The sequence below is a fragment of the Tenebrio molitor genome, chromosome 5, assembly GCF_963966145.1.
Source record: "Tenebrio molitor chromosome 5, icTenMoli1.1, whole genome shotgun sequence".
Lineage (NCBI taxonomy): Eukaryota > Metazoa > Arthropoda > Insecta > Coleoptera > Tenebrionidae > Tenebrio > Tenebrio molitor.
The window spans coordinates 12,523,381-12,543,904 of NC_091050.1; the positions used below are offsets into that span (position 1 = coordinate 12,523,381).

At 37.7% G+C, this 20,524-nt stretch overlaps 1 protein-coding gene across 1 annotated transcript; it reads right to left on the bottom strand.

Annotated features, from left to right (window-relative positions):
• Nucleotides 1-3,665: 3,665 nt before the first annotated feature.
• On the bottom strand, nucleotides 3,666-7,119 carry LOC138130220 (cGMP-dependent protein kinase 1-like). Its single transcript, XM_069046646.1, has 2 exons — nucleotides 6,476-7,119; nucleotides 3,666-5,919 (listed from the first exon to the last, which is right to left on the bottom strand). The coding sequence occupies exons 1-2, from the start codon at nucleotides 6,946-6,948 to the stop codon at nucleotides 4,167-4,169; spliced, it is 2,226 nt and encodes a 741-aa protein (XP_068902747.1). The 5' UTR covers nucleotides 6,949-7,119; the 3' UTR covers nucleotides 3,666-4,166.
• Nucleotides 7,120-20,524: the final 13,405 nt, after the last annotated feature.

Genomic DNA, 20,524 nt, shown 5'->3' on the forward strand with positions numbered 1-20,524 from the left:
CTAGCGCCGGGAGCGCGACCTCGGAGCACTGTCTCCGACAGCCATACGGCCACCGAGCTACCTTCAAGCAAGTCTTCTTACGTTAGCGTTTTCAAATTCCCATCGAAGAAGATTTGAATGCAAGAATGGATGCGGATTTTGGAACTAGAAAACTGGCGCGTTAACTAGTGTGGTCACTGTGGTCTGTGAAAATCATTTTAAACTTACGGATATGACCGGTACCACCTGTACCTATTGGTGGCAGGGTCCATATCCCCGAGTGGGTAGCTTTTGCAGTTCTTATTTATTTTTAACAATTCATACTGAACCTTTATTAGTCTTTAATGGCTCCTGTGTACGTCTTTAGAAAAAAATCTTGTCCTGAGCTGTACAGTGTACAGGTGGCATGCCTTGGAATTTGCACTGGAGCTAATGCAATCACAGTGAACTAATAGTTATTTATGGTATAAGTGGGTTATTTAAGATATTACCCACGAGAGGTATTTGTAACCTACGAGGGCTTGCCCGAGTAGGTTATTACCTCATGTGGGTAATACTTAATAACCCACGTATGCCATACAACGTTTTATCCAATATTCCAAAAAATTTTAGATAATAACATTATTAACGAAAATCTGCTCCCGTGTTCGGTTATGATGATTAATGAATCTAGTGTGTATTTTAAGTCAAACATGACAACCGTTGCGATGTTATTTGTTTATAAACAACAAACAAGGCATGAAAATGGAAATATTTGTGCCAGAAGATGTGTTAGAAGAGGCTCAAGAAGTGGCTGGTAATTTACTACCGGCAAAGTCGCATGAAAAGTATGAAAAGCAATTTGCCCACTTTGTTACCTGGAGAAAAGCAAGAGGAGTTCGTGGAACAAACGAGGACATTCTTCTGACTTATTTTCGAACCCTTTCTGATACCTGTGTGGGGTCCTCTTTATGGTGTAAGTACTCTATGCTAAAAAGTACTTTCAAGATTGAGGAAAAAGAGGATATATCGAGGTAAGTGATTCTGTTAGAAGCAGTGCTTTCTTTAAGCCATAAAACATTTCAGATTTTCCAAGCTACAAGCGTTTTTGAAGAGAAAATCTTCCAATCATAGAGCAAAAAAAGCAAATGTTCTTGAAATTACACATATTGATAAGTTTTTGGGTGAAGCTGATAACAACAAGTACCTAATGATGAAGATTGTTTTAATAATGGGCATATTTGGAGCGTGTCGATGCGACGAGTTGGTAAAAATTAGTGTAGATGATGTTAAAGAGGTTGGTACATATTTAAGCATAGGTATACCGATGACGAAAACGGACAAACCTCGTCGGTTCGTCATTGTTAAAGAAGGTTGTTCAGCAGATCCCATTGCTTTATATCAGAAGTATATTTCTCTTCGTCCAGCCAACATCAAACATAATAGACTCTTTCTACGTTATGCAAATGGCAAATGCATCGTTCAATCAGTAGGAATTAATAAAATTGCAAGCATTCCCAATGTTATCGCATCGTACCTGAAATTAGAGCACCCTGAAACCTACACAGGTCATAGCTTAAGGCGATCCTCCACTACGTTACTTGCAGAAGGTGGAGCAGATATCATTAATCTTAAAAGACATGGTGGATGGCGATCTTCTAAAACAGCTGAAGAATATGTTGCCGATTCAAACAACAGTAAAATAAAGATAGCAAAGACAATTATAGGAATCAATAGATCTTTCAATGATTTGCCAGGTTAGCTATATTTTCTATTTTAAATTTTAAAATTAAGATTACATAAAACTTTAACCAAAACATTTGTTTCAAGGTGAAAAATATACCATGAGAATTCGGTGGCCAGCACAAGTACAGGTGATTCTGTAATATTAAAACATGAAGCTTCTGATTCGCAAGTCGTTGAGTCCAGAGAGATTGCTGGAATTCACTTTCAAATGTTCATTTTTATTTTGCACAGAATTCTGAAAAATAATTTCAAATTTGATGTATCTTTAATAAAGTGTTCAGAATATGTACCTAAATTTTATTTCATCCTATAAGATAAACAATGGGTTATGGATGTTAATAACCCACGGAGCTAATGACAACGTGGGTTATAACAAACAGACTAGTTATAGCCCAGTTTACTTAATTAAAACTAACTAGTAAAACACGATATTACTATTGAATATTGGATAAAACTACTAAAAGGACTTCTATCTTCATTTTGGATAGGATACTTGTTCAGAATACAGGACTCTATAAAATTTTACTAGCAATAGCTATCTTATAAAACAGGATACACGTAATTACCTTGACTTGAACACCTGATATATTTTGAGAGAAGTAAAATTGCAATACAAGAATTAGAAAAATCTTTCAGTGATGATTGACTAACAGCTGACAATGACAAAATAGTGAGTGACAGTGAGTGATCACAAAACTTCAAAACTAGTAACTTTTTTTAAAGGTTGGCGAAGCAACGTTGCCAGACGTTAGTGGGCCATTCCACAGACCATTTTCTGAAGTCAGTGTCACGGCCTGTTAAAATAGAGACCGCCTTGATAAAGCCTGTTTTTTTTTAAATCGAACAACTATACCTACTAAGGATAACGTAACATTTTATCTGCCCCGCCCATTACATTTTCTTAGTTACCAATCAAATAAGTTGTTAAGACGATCTGATTTACACAGAAAAAAAATTGACATTCGAATTGTCTTAATGACATTTTATTTTTTAGAACCTAAAACAATAATTGTGGACTTGACAGCAAAATTCTAACCTTAACTTTTTTACGTGGCAAATGTGATAAAAAATTATACAGATTGAATCTGGCTTTGATTCTCATTGGTCAATTTGGTTCCACGATAAATCGGCGCCCGACAATTCAGCGTATGACCATTCGGCGCAACGACAAATCGAGGCCAATTTCGAATAGTCAAAATATGAAGTGCTTATTAATTATTTTATTCAAAGAAATATAATTATACGACGAGCGGGTAATGATGAATTACGCAAAAGTTTCATTATTAGACTAACTGACGTTTTACAATTATTATTACTTTGCATTCTTGACACCATTGCATTAAAATTTGCGATTGAACTTCATATACCGTGCGATCAACAATTACCTACTTAGATAAGGGGCGGCTGTGACTTTGACAGTGTCAGATCTTTCGTATCTTTGCTAACTCAGCTAATAAATGTAAACTACTGTCACTATTCATGAAATTTAACGGAAAATGATTTTTATTTCAGAATACAGGGTGATTCACGTAAGATGACGAGCCTGACCAGGTAAAAATGCAACCCAAAAGACAATTCACAAAGCAATCTCGATCCCTATTACATTATTCGGCATTATCATAATACATATAAAACATAGACAGCTTTTAACGTCAGCCTAATGAATGTCAAGTTCTGACAGAAAAATACCTATCTCAACCAAGTATGATTTAATAACAATAGTAAGCAAAAACGTAAACTTAAGGCTGTTCTTAGCATTCGTAAACGCGACAAGCTCAAATAACTTACTAAAGAGGCCTCTTCTAAGGTTGTCAGGAGGCGCCTTTCACACCTGTCATCAACACTTTTAGTTATAATTATGGACATTTATTTAAAAAAAAAACAACAATTCTGACAAAATTTGAGTTTTATTGATTTTACTCGTACCTTTACCACACAATAGGCGTCGAATTACATTAATTTGGTAAACGAAAAAATTGCCAAAACAGTGAAACTAATGAAAACTGAGCTGCTATTGTCAAATCGTTTGAAACGAGTTGTTTACTGTTTTAGGCTAAAAACCCAATATCTTTATTAATTTATTAATTCAATATTATGTAATTATAATTTGAGTAATAAAATAGTATTTAACATTACTAGCATGGTAAAAAGGGTTTTTACTGGCGACAGAAGGATATGACTGGAGAGCCGAAGGCGAGCCAGTCACCTTCTGAAGCCAGTAAAACCCGTTACCATGCGTGTATTGTTGAATATCTTATTTATTTGTTCCCTACATGTAAACATCAGTTTATCAAGTCACTGTATTCACCTTGAAAATGCCTCTTAACTGGCTAGCATGTAAAATTTTACACCCGTGCTCATATGAGTGATGTGCGCTTCCAAAGCAATACGTGTAAAGTTCATACGATTTTTTTTTCAAATACCGGAATTTACAAGTGAGGATCAAATAATATTAAATTATCCTAGAATTTTACGTCCCATCCGCTTGTTTCATCGGGAGGATAATCCGTATCCTTTTTGAAGGCCTCAAAGTACCGCGTGTCCGTATTGGACTTAAGTTTAGGTTTGAACGGCGCCCACAGACTTCTCTCGTTGAGCTTGACCCAATTGAATCCCAAGAACCATCGATGATTCTTAATATCTTGGACTCCGTTCCGTTGGCAACCTAGTCGTTCGGCGGGTATCAGTTTGCACAGTTTCTCGATGACGTTCCTGGCTTTGGTGGAAACGAAAGAAGGAAAGTCTACGCTGTCGATTCCCGTCAGGATCTTGTTGTACGTCCTCATGTGGCTGGCGTCGTTGGTTCGGAAGGGAGTCCTTCCCGTGAGCAACTCGAAAATGAAGACTCCGAACGCCCAATAGTCCACAGCCTTGTCGTGCCCCCTACTCAAGATGATCTCGGGGGCGACGTACTCGGGTGTGCCGGCGAACGTGAACGTCCTCCCTCTGGAGCCCAGTTTCTTGGCGAAGCCGAAGTCCGTCAGCTTGATGTAGCCCTGTTCGTCTATGAGAAGATTCTCCGGTTTGAGGTCTCTGTAAACTATGCCTTTCTCGTGCAAGTAGGCGAAGGCCTCGAGGACACAAGCGGCGATGAATCGGGCGTCCCTTTCGTCGAATCTCCTGGTCTTCTGGCGCTGGAGAAGCTTCCACAAGTCGCCCCCCAGGCACGACTCCATCAGGTAGTAGATGTACTTGGAGTCCTTGTAGCTGCGGTAGAGGCGCACGATGAATTGCGATCTGCAGTCCATTTGGATGTTTCGTTCGTTGTAGACGTGTTCTTGCTGGTTTTGTTCGACGATGTCGATCTTCTTCAAGTATTTTAGGGCGAATATCATGTTCTGGGTCTTGTGTTGGACCAGTTCGACCCTGCCGAAACCGCCGACGCCCAAAGTGGCCACGATATTCAAGTCTTTCAGCTCGACGTCTTGGTGCTCCTTCACGATTTTAGATACTTTGGCGGCCGACGAACTCGTCTGGACGGTGAGAATCCCGTCTTCGAGCAGTTCGCCGAAGTGAGCTATGAAATGTTGGCCCTTCAGCGTCAGACACTCCACGCCACCTGGAGCGTCCGCGGTCACCGTCGCTTGCCGGAACTCCTCCTTCAGGAGCGCCAACTCGCCGAAGAATTGGCCTTTGCCGTAATTGCCAACCACACCTTCGCCTTCTCTCGTGATGGTGACAGTTCCGGCTCTGATTATGTAGAATTTCTCTCCTCGATCCCCCTGTTTCACGATTGTAGTTCCAGGCGAGAAGTACTTGACTTTCAGCAGGTTCACGACTTTTTGCAGAGCTTCAGGACTGACTTTGTTCAGTTTGGGTACTTTCTCGAGGAATTCCAACATCTCGTCTTGCTCTTTGATGTTGAAGCGGATCATGAGCTTCTGGTAGTCGGTTCTGTCCAACACCCAGACCCGTCCAGGTTTGACGGCCTTGATGGTGGCGTTTCTTTGTTCGTTGTAGAGAATCGCCATTTCACCGAAAACACGAATATCTTCAAATGTGTTCACGACCCCTTTGCCATTCACAGAGACCTCGTAGCGACCCTGCGCCGACACGTACATGTGCGACCCCTTTTGTCCCTCTTTGATTATCACTTCGTTCTGCTTAATTTCTCGACTGTACATAGCATCGACGATTTCTTTCAACAAATTGCCTTTCAATATCTTATTGAGGAAGTCGCTCCTTTCGATCGCCTCTCGTATCAGCTTTTCATCACTATAGAAAAAAAAAATAGAATTTTAACATCTAAATTTACGTTAAAACAAATTTGATTTTTTTTTTTTTGCTCGACACTGTCAGAATGTGAGAATTTTATCCTGTGTGAACGGATTTTGGTAAATTTTACAACTTGTCAAAACGAAACGTCAAGCTAATTTTAAAGATTTTCAGCGATTTGGGGCCTTTGGGGGGCTTGTCGAACAAAAAAACGTTGTATTCAACTCGTTCTTGTGTAATTTGGGCTTTTTTTGGCACTCGTGGACCTTTAAAACTCTCGTTTCACTCGAGTTTTAAACTGGCCCACTCATGCCAAAAAAAGCCCAAATTACACACGAATTCGTTAAATAAACTACTATTGTTCGACACTGTTAGAATTTGAGAATTTTCTCCTATGTGAACGGATTTTGATAAATGTCACAACTACTCGTGGGCCTTTAAAACGCTCGTTTCACTCGCGTTTTAAAATGGCCCACTCGTGCCAAAAAGGCACAATTTAGACACAAACTCGTCAAATAAACTACTATTATTTTATGAAAAAAGTTTTTGTGCTGACTTGTGCTGGCCGACGCCTAGAGTTGTCAGGATACTCAAGTCTTTCAGCTCGACATCTTGGTGCTCCGGCATGACTTTAGACATTTTGGCGCTCGACGAACTCGTTTGCACGGTGGTAATTCCGTCTTCGCGCAGTTCGCCGAAGTGAGACATGAAGTGTTGGCGCTCCAGCGTCAGACACTTCACGCCTGTTGGGGCGTCCGCGGTCACCGTCGCTTGCCGGAACTTCTCCTTCAGGAACATCAACTCGCCGAAGAATTGGCCTTTGCCGTAATTGCCAACCACACCTTCCCCTTTTCTGGTGATGGTGACACTTCCGGATCTGATTATGTAGAATTTGTCTCCTCGATCCCCCTCTTTCACGATCACAGTTCCAGGCGAGAAGTACTTGACTTCGACCACATTCCCAACTTTTTGCAAATCTTTAGTGCTGACTTTGCACAGTTTGGGTACTTTTTTGAGCAATCTCGACATCTTGTTCTTTGATGTTGAAACGGATCATAAGCTTCTCAAAGACTCAGATCCGTCCAGATTTGATGGCCTTGATGGTGGCGTTTCTTTTGTCGTTGTCAGTCACTAAGTGGTATTAGGTACACTCTCGACGAACTTGAGTAACTAATGTACGTAATTACAGCCTTTGTGTAGGTATATTTAAGTTGTAAATATCACAGTCAAACTATCATTTTTTTATCAGAACCTTTAGTCACAATAATTACAGATAAGAGTTTCCATTCTTATCCGTAATGATACAATTTAGAATATTAATCGGTGGTAAAACAATACAATACAAGTGGATTTTGCGACAGTTTGAATTTTTTCGAATAAAAACATTTTAGAAAAGGGTTTCCCACCTTGTGTTGCACTCGATGGAAAATTTTCTTTGATCGCAACCGTATTTACGCCGCGAACCGTTCAATTTTTACATCATTGATAACCAACCAGATCAATATGGTCGACTGATCTTTGCTTTATTTCTTTGATAACTAGATACTCGGTAGAAAAATTACGTTAAAAAAATAGTAGATTTTGTTATTTGGATTAAAAGTGGTATTTTTTTGACGGGTAATGTGTTTGCAAGATGTTTAGGTTATTGAAGAAAAAATAGTAGATTGTGTTATTTTATTACAATTAGAAAAGATTTAAAGAACGAGAAATAACTTCAAACTTCCACGACACTTGTCGAACCACCCTGAACGGTCGATCCATATGATTTTGTCTGGTATTTTTTATTGTAAAATGTATGTCGATGTTTGATGTGTAATTTAATGTAGAGTGCACGTGTGCTGATCTATGAGACAATCAAATAGACACTTGTAGTAAGTGATTTCGTGATTAGTGTAAAGTGCGCTTTAGGTACACAATGTGATTTTTTTATCACATGATTTTATCACACACAATTCCTACGATATGACGCTCAGTGTGATTTTGGCCATTTTAAGTTTACACTATGTGACTTGCTTCCTTGCTTCTTCTGTGATTGAAAATGAGAAACATCAAAATTTTAGGATTTGAGATTGCTAGTTGTTTTTTACTGTTCAGATTTCGCTTGTGGGCAAGAAAGCTTCTTATAAAAATGATTCCAAACGGTTGTTTATTGATTACAATGTCAATTTGCATCATATTGGTTCAAAGAGATTTTTCAGTTGAAGCTCGCAGACGTCCGGAACCTGCTTGTCTTTCGACCATCGCACTATGTCTCCATCGTCTTACAATATACCCAATTCACCGAACTTTTTGCCAATTCTAACTCATTTGTCACCCTAGCTTCAGACATACCTACCAGTCCCAATCACATACATAATTTTGACTTTGTTAAAGAAGGATATTGGAGCCATAATTTTGGAAAATTTTAGAAAATGTCAATTCAATAACAGTTCAAAATGTTCTGACACTTTGATGACATGAGCATAATCATAATTAATATACAGGGTGAGCAATAATAACTGTTTCAGTTGGCAATAAAATATTTTACATGAAATTTTCAAGACTGAATTGTACCTATTTCGGTTTGTTTTATTGACACTATTGACAGCTGGTATACATTTCATATTTAAACGTCTTGGTTTTTGTATTCTTTTATTAATAAAATGGTTTTCCCGTTGGAACATGACATAAAAATCACCAAAAGTCACCAGAATTTATTGCCAACTCAATCAGTAATTGTTGTTCATACGGTAGTATATTACACTACATATAAGTGATGACAGTGCCTGATTTTTCAACGAGCAATACATGATAGACTCTCGAGCGCCAGCGGGTGAGGATAGTATTGCGAGTTGAAAAATCGCACTTTGATCACGAATTGTGTATATGTACTTACTATTTTTTCCAACATCGCTTATAAAAATGAGTCTCAATTTTAAATTTCTTTATAATTATTTTACTCCCCTATTTTTTGCAAATAACAGTGTTTTAAATTTTTATATTAATAAGTAGGAAGTAGATTGTTAAATAAATTTTCCTCACTAGTGATGCAAACGCCTACTTTCCTCACTAAATTGAGTGATGAAAGTATCATTTTTTAATTATAGTCCGATGGATCAATTAATGAGCAGAGCAACTGTTATATTGCTATAGTTGACTCAAGTTGCAAAAAACCACGTCATTTGCAACAGTGTTTTTTCAATATTTTTGAACCAAATAAAGGCACAAAGGTACCAGAAAATCATAGTTTGGATTGAATATTTTCCATTTAAGTACAGTTTTAAAGTAATTTCAAATGACTAATGCCATAAAAGTGCTGTTGCGAAGGCAAAGTGGTTTTTTGCAACTTGAGTCAATATTATATCTTTTCAACATAATATAAAACAAGCTATTGGATTCTTGTACGTATTGTATTAAGTCTGTCCCATGTCATACAGTATTTTTTCTACTTTGCCACTTTTTCAATGAAAAAAAAAATTTAATAATAAAGTTGAAGGATTCCACCCAAGGTCACGTCTGCGGTCTGCCGCGACACCACAGTATCCGTCAACATTAAAAAATTAAATTTCACTGTTTTTAGTATTATTATTTTTCCTATTACGATACGCAAAACAGTATCGTAATAGCATCAGTACGAACGCAAAGTAGAAAACATACATTAATACATTTTTTATTAGCGTGTAAGGGCATTGACCTTACGTGGCATTGCCGAAACAAAATCTAGGAAGAAAGAAAGACAGTCCAAACCTGGTTGTTTAGTGTTGTTTTCAACAACTTTTAATATCGAGCGATTAAATTAATTTGTAATCGAGTTATCCATGGATTTAAATCCGTATGTCTTTTGGGATTGATGTCGAGATCTAACCTGTGTTTCAAGCTGTGTAGCTGTGTTTATTGAAGCGTGGAGTTCAAGTAACGACATACGATTTCGGATTCATGGATAACTCGATTACAAATTAATTTGATCGCTCTTTATATTTTATCTATTAGTTGATAAATACATAACCAAAAATGTTTTTAATGTAGTTTCAAGTTAAAAAAAAATCCGGTCAGTGCCTATTACGAATCAAAAAACACCAGTACTTTTCAATTGTCTCATTGCCAACAGACTCAGTCGTTGTTGATCACGCTGTAGTTATCAACGGAGTTCTGAAAAGAACTTTTTTTTTGAAAAACAAAATGAAAACGGAGGAATGACTTTGCAGAAAAATCATGAAAGCACGAAAGAACACAACTCAAAATCTCAAAAATTGAAATTTGTAATGATATTTGTCCCAAAATGCCAATATAAATGTTCAAATATTGGTAGTACCATGCATTGCTGTCAAATGTCGAAAGCAGACGCAGGTTATGTCGAGTTCTTGATTCGGACTAAGCTCATCGGACTATAATAAAAAAATGGACTATAGTAGGTATATTATTTTACCGGTTTCAGTATAGTAAGCCTTGGTTTACACATGGCCAACTTCATCTAGCTTCCGCTGCGCTCCCAACAAGGGTTTAAAGTTGATTCAGCTAACCTAAAAAAATCGTTTGGTAACTAGCCCCATCTGTTGCAAAATTTTTAACATAGGTAAATCTTCATGGGTTGATGGGGAAACCGTGTTTTTTTGTCAGTTTGGCGGAAAAATGTGAACTGGACTTGATACTACCCTTTCGACTGTTAGAGAAAATTCGAAATTTAAGTAAACCAATTATTATTTTTAATCGCAGTAACACCATCATATATGCAGCTTCTGTTGCTTTCATAGCAGGGTATATTGTAAAAAAATTAAATGAAATATTTCACTGCGACAGTTGTCTGTCTCCTATATTGTCTTTTTCAACCCCTGGTCCTCTTTTACGTTCAATTACCTAATCTTCAAAATCGTGGCGGTTTGACTTATCCAAATTATCAGTTTGTAAGTTTTTTTAAAAAATTGGCAGATATTGCTACCACAGAAATTTTATCATATTTGCCCCAAGAAAATATTTGCAAACAACTCGTAACAATTTTACTTCCACATTTAATTCGTAATTCCCTCTTTATCTGTAACACACATAAAGACAAAATTTGTAAAGTCTCCTATCCCACCTCCACCCGGCGGCACGGCAATTTTGCCGGAGTACATACACTATTACGGATAATACTATCAAGTAATAGTGCAGTGCTTATCAACATAATTACCGGCGTCTCGCCTCCGCATTTTGACTTTTTTGTGTTTTATGTTCTGTGTCAATGTTAAGGAATTTCCTCACGATGTGACATGAGTATAATAATATACCTTTTTGAATTTCAACCACCAATGTGTTCTCTAAGTCCAAAATTTTTAAATTTTTAAAAAGAGATTGGGGTACTATTCCTGTTGCTGAAATTATAAATGGTAAAATCGAAATTTTTTCTAAACACCAAAGATTTCTCATAGCAACGGAGAGTTCTAAATATTTATTAATTTTTGTATTATATGTCTGTGTTATATTGTGTGAATTTGGAACAGCTATATCTAAAAGATATGCTTGCTTTTGTTGTTTATTTAAAATAATAATGTCTGGTCTGTTATGCTGAATGTGAATGTCAGTTAAAACTGTGCGATCAAAATATAATTTGTAATTGTCATTTTCTAAACAACTTTCTGGTTTATAAATGTAATGTGGTTGTGTATCCTTTAATAAATTGAATTTAACTGCTAAATTCATGTGTATAATTTTTGCGAATATATCATGACGTTTTTTATATTCGCTTTGAGCCAAAACGGTGCAAGAAGAAATGATATGTTCAATGGTTTCCCCTTCAGTTCCGCAAATCCTACATTTATCAATGATCGATTGTAAACCGCATATGTGTTTTTTATAATTTCTTGTATTTATAACACGATCTTGTATTGCAAATATAAAACCCTCAGTCTCAGGATGAATATTTGATTTTTTAAGCCATGCATGAGAAGCTTGAATATTAATTTCTGGCTGTTCTAGCTCTTTAAAATATCTCCCATGTAAAGACTTTTGTTTTATATTTGCTATAGTGTCAGGTATATTTGGCTCAACAATATCTGAAATTATATTATCACTTAAATTTAAAGGTGTGTAGCCTTTATCCGCTGAAACCAAAGCATTAAAAAAAGTGTTATCACGAGCTCTATTAAGAAAATAATTTTTTAGTGAAGCAATTTGATTATGTTGTAGAATTTCTAGATTTGAAAAACCCCTGCCACCATTTTCGCGTGGTAAATTAAATCTTTCAATAGCAGATTTGGGGTGATGTTTACAAAATTTTGTAAAGAGAACTCTAGTTTGAATATTTATATTCTGTAGTAAAGTTATTTATTATAGAATTATTGATGAAACCACTTTTAAATAATACATAGTTGTTCACAAAAAACTGATTCCATAAAAAGAAAATCAATTGCTAATAAACCCATAAGTGGAAAGGTTTTAAAATTATAATACTACGTATCTACCAAAGAGGTACCTACATACCTACCTTCCTATCCACCCATTTAGGTATGTTCTTTAGTTATCACTCCTTTATGCTGTTTAAAATTAAGTTGCTTTCGAGTTTTGTTCCTTTTCCATTGTTTTATGTAAATCATGTATTAAATATAGTTATATGTTTTCCAGTTTTACAAGACTATTACATATTTTCGTTTGGTTTTCATATTTTTTTGAATCTTCATGACACTTTTGAAAAGATACGTCAATCATTGTTATTAACATTTTTCTCCGCTAGTTGGGGCTAGTTACCAAACGATTTTTTGAGGTTAGTAGAATCAATTTCAACAAAGAAAATTGGCATAATGTTACGGCCGTATGGAGTTCAGCGGAAGCTAGATGAAGTTGGCCATGGGTTTACATTCACAAAAGTAGGATGGTAGGTGACTCATAACTGTACTAGTACAGTTATGCTGTAGGGTAATATTGCCATAGTGACAATAGTGACATGTCAACAACAATCAACAAATGAAATAATATCTAACTTTATTCGATAATAAGATAACAATAGTTGTTCTTTAATCGGATATTTTTTTTATTTCACAAAAACTTTTTGGTGATAAATTTACGAATTTGAATTGGATATTCTGATTAGAGATTAGATTAATCTTTGAAGAAAAATGTCCAATTCAATGAGTAAATTGATCAAACACAAAAAGTTTGAGTAGATAAATTTAAAAAATTACCGGTTTCAGTATAGTAAGCCTTGGTTTACATCAATGACGTTATATCTAACTAGACGCGCCGTAGAGTGAGAGGCATTGACTTCTACATAGAAGTGAGACAGCGAATAAAAGTCAGCTGACCGTGGGCAAAACATTCTCCACTTCTGCAGCAACTGTGTGTTCCTTATTCTTACCGAGGTGTTGTAATAACTCATAAGGATTGTAATCGCTTTAACACTAAAACACCTAACTTTTAGAAATAATACAGATGCAACGGTAAACTTTTGCCGCACAATAGATAAATTATTCGGGCGTCGGGCCGGATTCACCAACGCCAGTTAAATGTAGATTTAAATGCTTCGTTCCTTTAGTTACCTATTGTTATAACAATGTTTTCGTATATTTTAACCTACAGTTAACTTTAACTGGCGTTGGTGAATCCGGCCCTACCTAGGTACATAATAGGTACGCGAAATTCACTCAGTCAGAATTCTTTCAAAAAACCTCTTTCACAGGTGAATATTTCTTCTACAAATTACTAAGGCATTCTTTGCTGAAGTTGAAAACTGCATCATAAATTTGAAAAATCTGTAGGGTGGAAAAATGGTTTTTAGTAAAAGATAAACTGGCTTTATTGGACTAATAATAATGAACATACTTTCAGTAGAATTCATTATTGAAAGGTATCATTCAGAGTAGAATCTCTTTTTGTGCTTCGCCCAGTTGTCGACCTCAACTGCGTTTCGGTCTTCAATCTCTGGGCTCGGCACAAAAAGAGTCACTTCTACTCTTAATGATATAATATACTATTAACTGTCAACATGACACTAAAATTTAGCTTGACAGTTAGTGATAATTTACAAATTTTCGGCTTTTTTCAATTGAAATCGTTGGGTCGTGAAAAAAATAGTATATGGACCTCGAGAGTGAATGATTTTTACCCTCAGTGCTTTGTAGAACCCTCGGGCTACAAACTACACCTCGGGTAAAAATCATCCACTTTACTCCCTCGGTGCATAATATACTATTGTAAACACGACTTTGTACTCTGGGTCACAACAGTGGTCTGTTTGCTCCATTCTTGTCTGATACGTTTTTGAAAAACTGCCGTTTTAGATAATCGGTACGCCACTGCGTCCGTTGCAGGCACATGTCTCGTGCAGATGCAGCCCACGAACGATGCACACCACATTGATTGCGCACATAAGGTATGCGATTTTCATAATCGCCGTCGTCTTTTTGCCAACCGACAGGGAATTAAATCATGTTTAACGACGATTTTGCATAGCCGTCAAGGTGGCATGATTGAAATAAGGGGGCCACGTGTGTCGTCCACCCGCGAACTGGCTGCCTGTTCGTTTTTCGTCGATTTGCGTCCAGGTGAAGCCGATGATGATTAAAAGAATAAATAAAATTCGGTTTCTCTGGCCGCTTCCGGGTGTTTTCGGATTATTCGCTCCGCGGCGGACGACTTCCTATTTTAATTAGGTCCGGAGTGCCGCTGCGCTTTCGAGACCCGGGGCCAACAGCTTGGTACACGTTTTGTCAATATTTGGGTAATTGATGACATTGGTCTTGAATCTGTAGATCGCCAGATTGCGCTCGATTCCGTTTTCTCGTTTGGGATATCGATTGCTGTAATTTATTCGCGTAATTTACGGCTAGCGGGACACGACAACTGGGCATAAATAATTTCGATGTTTGGCCTTTTGAATTAATTGAGTCGTAAACGCGGAAATTTTGACGTATACGGGTAGGGGACCCAAATCTACGGGGGTACCTTGGGGCTCCATATCAAAAATTATCTGATTTATGATCTCGCGCGAGTGACGCATTTTCTATTCTCATCCGATGACGTCCTAGTTTTAAAAGATTTGGCCACATTTAAAATTTTTAAAAAACGCAAACAAATTCAATTAAGCGTTTCTTCGAGCAATGACCAATCTCTTGTTTTATTTGTGTTTTTCACTGAGCTTTATGAAAATTTGTAAACTGCAAGAGTTTGGAATGACGGAATTACGAGTATTTTCTTTCAAGTTGCGCTTTCCGAAACGATCTCGGACAGATCAATTTTATTTTTAAAAGAAACGTTTTCCCTTAATTTTTTTTTGTCCTTTTTCATTTTCGCCTCGTTACCATTTTTCGCAGAGCAATCGGCGAATTTCTAATTTTACACCAAAATTTTCACAAGAAAATTCTGTACCTAGACAATTATTTTCACGTGGTTCAATTTAGATAAAGTCCATTCAAAAATCAAAAAACCAGCACCTGTTGCTTTAGGTTGGTAAAATTTAAAAAACCCTAGGTAAATATTTTTTCATACTATGTTGGTAACTATAAATTATGACATTTATTTGATTCAAAATAAAATTCAGTTGCTTTGAATTCCGTTCATATTGTTTTATTAGCAGCACGTTTCACTTATTTATGGATTCTTATTATTTTTACTTAAACATGCCCAGAAAAACAAGACATTTAATAAACACTTAACCTCAAAATTACAATTCTCACCAAATTTTACACTAAACAGTGTTGCCGATAATAATTATCGAAGAAACTGCGACGTTGGTGGTTTTTTGATTTTTGAATAGACTTTAGTAGTATTTCATTATCAACATACTAAAACAAAAAATTAAAATAATGTCCAAAATGCACATTTTTGAAACTAGAAATCTAAATCGGTGCATAATTAGATTGGTAGAAGGGCGGGTGGGTAGTTGGCCTGCACTTTCTCCCGATCTAACACCATTAGATTTTTTATGGGTTTACTTCGGGCATATTCATATTGGGTAAGACTTCAAAAAATGCCAATAATTGTCAATATATGTAGGTAGGTACCTTGAAAACAAAAAACAATCGTGTTTCTTTCTACCATTACCCTAAAATAGTTCTTTAAATTCCGACTATAGCACCGAGAGAAAAACTTCTTGTTGGTGAAAACGCCTTCGGAAAAATAAGGAAAGCATCTGGAGCGGCCGCTGAAAACCGCCGCCGCTTCGTCGCGTAATTAGTGCCATATCTGCCCCCCGCGGCGGAAAGGTGAAAGACGAACTGGCGCAACAATCGATAACGACATTTTGCCTCTTCGACAATAAACAGACAATTACAAGTTGCATTGTTGGAACATATGCGCCGTGATGTAGGTCAGCTTTGGCTCGGTAATACTTATCTTTTGTAAAGCCGGGTACGGACGCGACTCCTGACTAATAATTAAAAACAGATAACAATCAGATGGTTATCGTACACCGGATGCGATCAGCGTTATTTATCCTGTTTTAAATATTGAACAAATTGCGACGTGCGCAATTATCTTCGAACACTTAACAAATTACAGACGAGAAGTGCACCGCCGCAAATAACGCCCAAGCCACACAAAGGTGCTCAACGATTCGCCCTTAGGCCGCGAATTGCTCTCAACTCTTAAAAACTACCAAAAAACGCGACGTTTTACCATCACGAAAATGATTGGCTTAAGATATGGCTGAGTGGTAACGATGAAGCCACGTGCCAGTAATTAATTAAGACTGTCGTTGATGTATGAAAAAATGGCCTAATTTGATCAGGCTTTTGTACAATGGATGTCGACGATTTATCAGGAAAGGAATAATTGAAAGCTCTCTTTCCAATCGATGTCACGACTCTAATGAGTCTATTTAATCTACGACGTTTGAGGGACGAAATCTTAATGGAAATCGCTGAGTTAAAGGACACAAGGTTAATTGTGGAGGCCTTATTAATGTAAAATATGCAGAAAGCACTACTTTTTTAGAGGTGGGAAGTTTACAAGCACGAGCGCAGCGAGAGTAATCTCACGGGTGAAAAGTGCGTTATACATAAGCATACATAATTAAAATAAAATGATTAGAATAATTAATAAAACTTCAAAATAGTGTCATTGCGCAACTTAGGCAACCAGCTAAACGTCAGAAGGTGTCACCGTGTTGAGTGTGTATATTTAGAGCAATTTTTCCACATAATGAATGTAAAATAATAGGTATTTACGCTGCAAGTGGGATTATAATGTATAAATTGTATCTGCAACTGCTCGGATTTTTTTTAAATTAACACAAAAAAATAATTGACTGTCATCATTTGTTATCCACTTTTACTTATGTATTTTCGCTTTTGCTGATTGGATGAGAGTGAAAAATGATAAAAACAACGTCGTTGAATTTGTTTCGGTGGCGGGAGACCCCCACGTCGCCGCCTCCCCGGCGGGTGTCGGTCGGCGGCTGCGAAATTATGTTTATGGTGAACTGGGAGCAATTAAAGCGACATCGATTGTAGACCGAAAGGAGTGGCGGAAAAAAGCGGTGCAACGCAATAAAATGTCAAACATCCTTATTGCACGTCAGTTTTAAGAACGATCGCTTTTTAGGGCACATTGCTGGGATGTTCCTTGTCTTCAGACATCGGAGCGGTGGTTTTTGAAGCGTGGATAAATTGCGATTCGAAAAAGGAATGGCGGGGTTGATGTGCGAGCTCTAATTTGAGGTTGTCGCGGAATTCCGACATTTTTAACACAACGGTGAACCAGTGCACTGTTCGCATGCTCGTTTCTAATTCCCTTTATCGAGGGATCGCCGGGCCGTAGTTGTCATCCCTCTGTAATCAAAACAGGTGATTCCTAGAAGGGCGTCTAATAGACAAGTACATCTCTTATTATGGCATTCATTATTCAGGGCGGACTTGCTAAACTGATAGTTTGTGAAATGTCACCGAATGGACGGTTATTAAACGACGAAATAAATCTACGACAATTAAACGAACATTTTAATCGATTAGGTGGTAGAACGCATTTTTACGGGGGTGGAAATCGATTTCCTCGTAACGAAACTTTCCCTCTAACTTAGAAAGCAACAACTGACAAGAATAAATCACCGAAAATTGTTTTGTCGATATGAATCCTTGATCGACTAACGATTAATATTAAATCTATTAAAGGAATAAAATACGTAGCGTAATAATCGTAGAACTTCTTTGACACTTGATTTGATTTCTTTTTCTTCTAATGGAATTATTTATGGTAAACGAAAAAAATAACAATGCATCTAGCTGTCTTAATAAATCACATTTTTTTTAACTAATTTTGTTACAGGTGGAACATTAAACGAAAAATGTGTAAAAATTCGTTAATAGTTATTTATATAAATTAGAGTACGGTAGGTGTATTTTACAGCGCGAAAATTAGGTTTCAGGCACGAGGCGAAGCCGAGGCTTAAGGTGTGACAGTTAGTTTATATTCTGGAATCTCAGTTTTGCAATCTAAAAAATTATTATTCACCTTAGATAATGATTTTTGAAATATTTTAGAAAGTGGCAGCTTGAATTTGGGATATTTTTACACCTTCACTCTGTATATTAAATAAATAAATTCCGCCAAAGCCCCAGCCCGCTCGCGCTTCTTCCGCCGCCACACGCAGGCTCTTATTTCACCAAAAATCGAATAAAACCTTTACAGTTACAACAATTTATTTATATATGTCTTTGAGGCGTTATTATAAAAAATTGCGGCGCATTTTAATGAGAACAGTGATTACCCGATTATGGTGTCCGCACCTGCCCCACGTTTTCCACCCATGAGGAAATAATTTCAATGAGAATAATTATTAGAAACAGGCGTCCCCGAGCGCCGTCGAGGGACCGAGTTCCGTAACAAAACAGTTAAACAGCGGGGGCCCTCGGTCCAAATTGGCCCTGGATGATACCAAAAAAGCGCATCCACACAATTTCCACCCGTTAACCTGCCATAATAGCGGATCACTTTTATTTTTTCGAGAGGCATTCATCCCTCGATTGTGGTCGAGATCGAAAGTGGGATGGGTCGATGGGGGAGGGAAAGTGTGCCCTGCGTGGCAGACGTGCACCATGTGGGAGCCGGGACGCGGCCAGGTAAGTATTACTTGTGGATTTTTCAGCGACACCCTCGGCGCGTATTACACCGAGGGCTCCTGCAGTAGAAGCTTCACCAGCGGAGATTTTACCACAAAAAAATACTGTCAAGCAGACAGTCCTACGCGAGAAAAACAAAAAATAAGAAACGAAAAACGTAAGAAACAAAGAAACGAACGATTAGTGCAAAGATGACACTTGTAGAGCCTCCAATTATTTAGCAGTAGGAAGAAATATCGAGTAAACGAGGAAAACTGTGATGGACAAGGTAATATGTAGTTATTTACGCTACTAGTGGGATACAGACATTATTGTCGCACTAGTGTGAAGTTTGCACAACGAGGTCTCGAGTTTGTGTAATCTCATAATCATAAATATCCCACACGTTCAGCACAAAATGTTCTCTCCCAGTGTTCATTTTTTTAAAGATAAAAAGTATCGAGTGCTTTAGGCGATCTTTAACAACAATTCTAACTGACTAAAATTGTTTTGTAATTATACAGATACAACAAATAAATTCTTGGCTTAGAATTGTTTCATTTTCCCTTACTTTGCCACACGGCGTGCGGTAAAACATTTATTACCGCACGGCCAGGCGTCATCACTTCTGTGCAATGTGTGCAATAAATTGGACGTATGGCACGGTTGTTTTACAAGTCTTGAAAAGAGTACTCTACGTGCCAGTGTTTAAATTGTAGCGCTAGACATTTGGTCTCGTGTCATAACAACAGCAGCTGTCAAGTACTTTTCAGTACTAGTAGAACAGTGTGACAATTCTTTACACACGGTTTAATTTGCGTGTGACGAGTTTTACAGTCGTGCCTGCAGTAACGTAACCGTTGATTATTGAGGAGGGCATGTGTAAAGTGTGGTTTTACGTGGTGGTCGTGTAAAAAAAAAGATCAATTTTTTGGATGTATGTTTGTGATTTTTTTGTGTCGGGAGCCTTCAATGTGATACGACCCGTCCGTAAGGATGAATATTGCATGTCCAGGAGCAAATTAACGCACAAGACAGACGCGTGCCTCGCTAACTACCAACTGCCTTAGAAGGAGAAAAGAAGTCGCGAGAACAAGATGATTTCGACCGGGTTAGGGCCATCACCTGCCTTTGCGTCCGTCTCGTTCTAACCCTTTGCACATCCTGCGCCCCTCCTGCTTCCACTTTAATAATTCTAGCCAAAACAGAAATATCGAATTCCTCGTTGGCGAATCGCTGCCGCGGTCCCGTTAGGTCCTCCTGCCAGGTTGAACAACCCTTGCCTGCCGAAGACGACAATTAATTCTTGGTTTTTTTGGCGGTCTCTGGAAGAACGCAACCTTCCGGGGTTATTACGTCCCGAGCGGTGCATAGACGGCCTTAATGGGGTTACGGTTGTTGTTTTTTTCCGTGCAGGTGGTGGTGCGGCGAATGTGAAGAGGGGATGCAGACGTGACGTGATTTGGGTTTTTAATTTTGTACAGATTTGTTTTTTGTGGGCCGGTTGCGCAAACTTACAAACGTAGCGGAAACACCTTGCCCACGAAATTAATATCGACTAATTGCCGCCAACATATCTAATTTGCATCGGAAATTGTTTGTTTGTCGAACTGGTGGACACT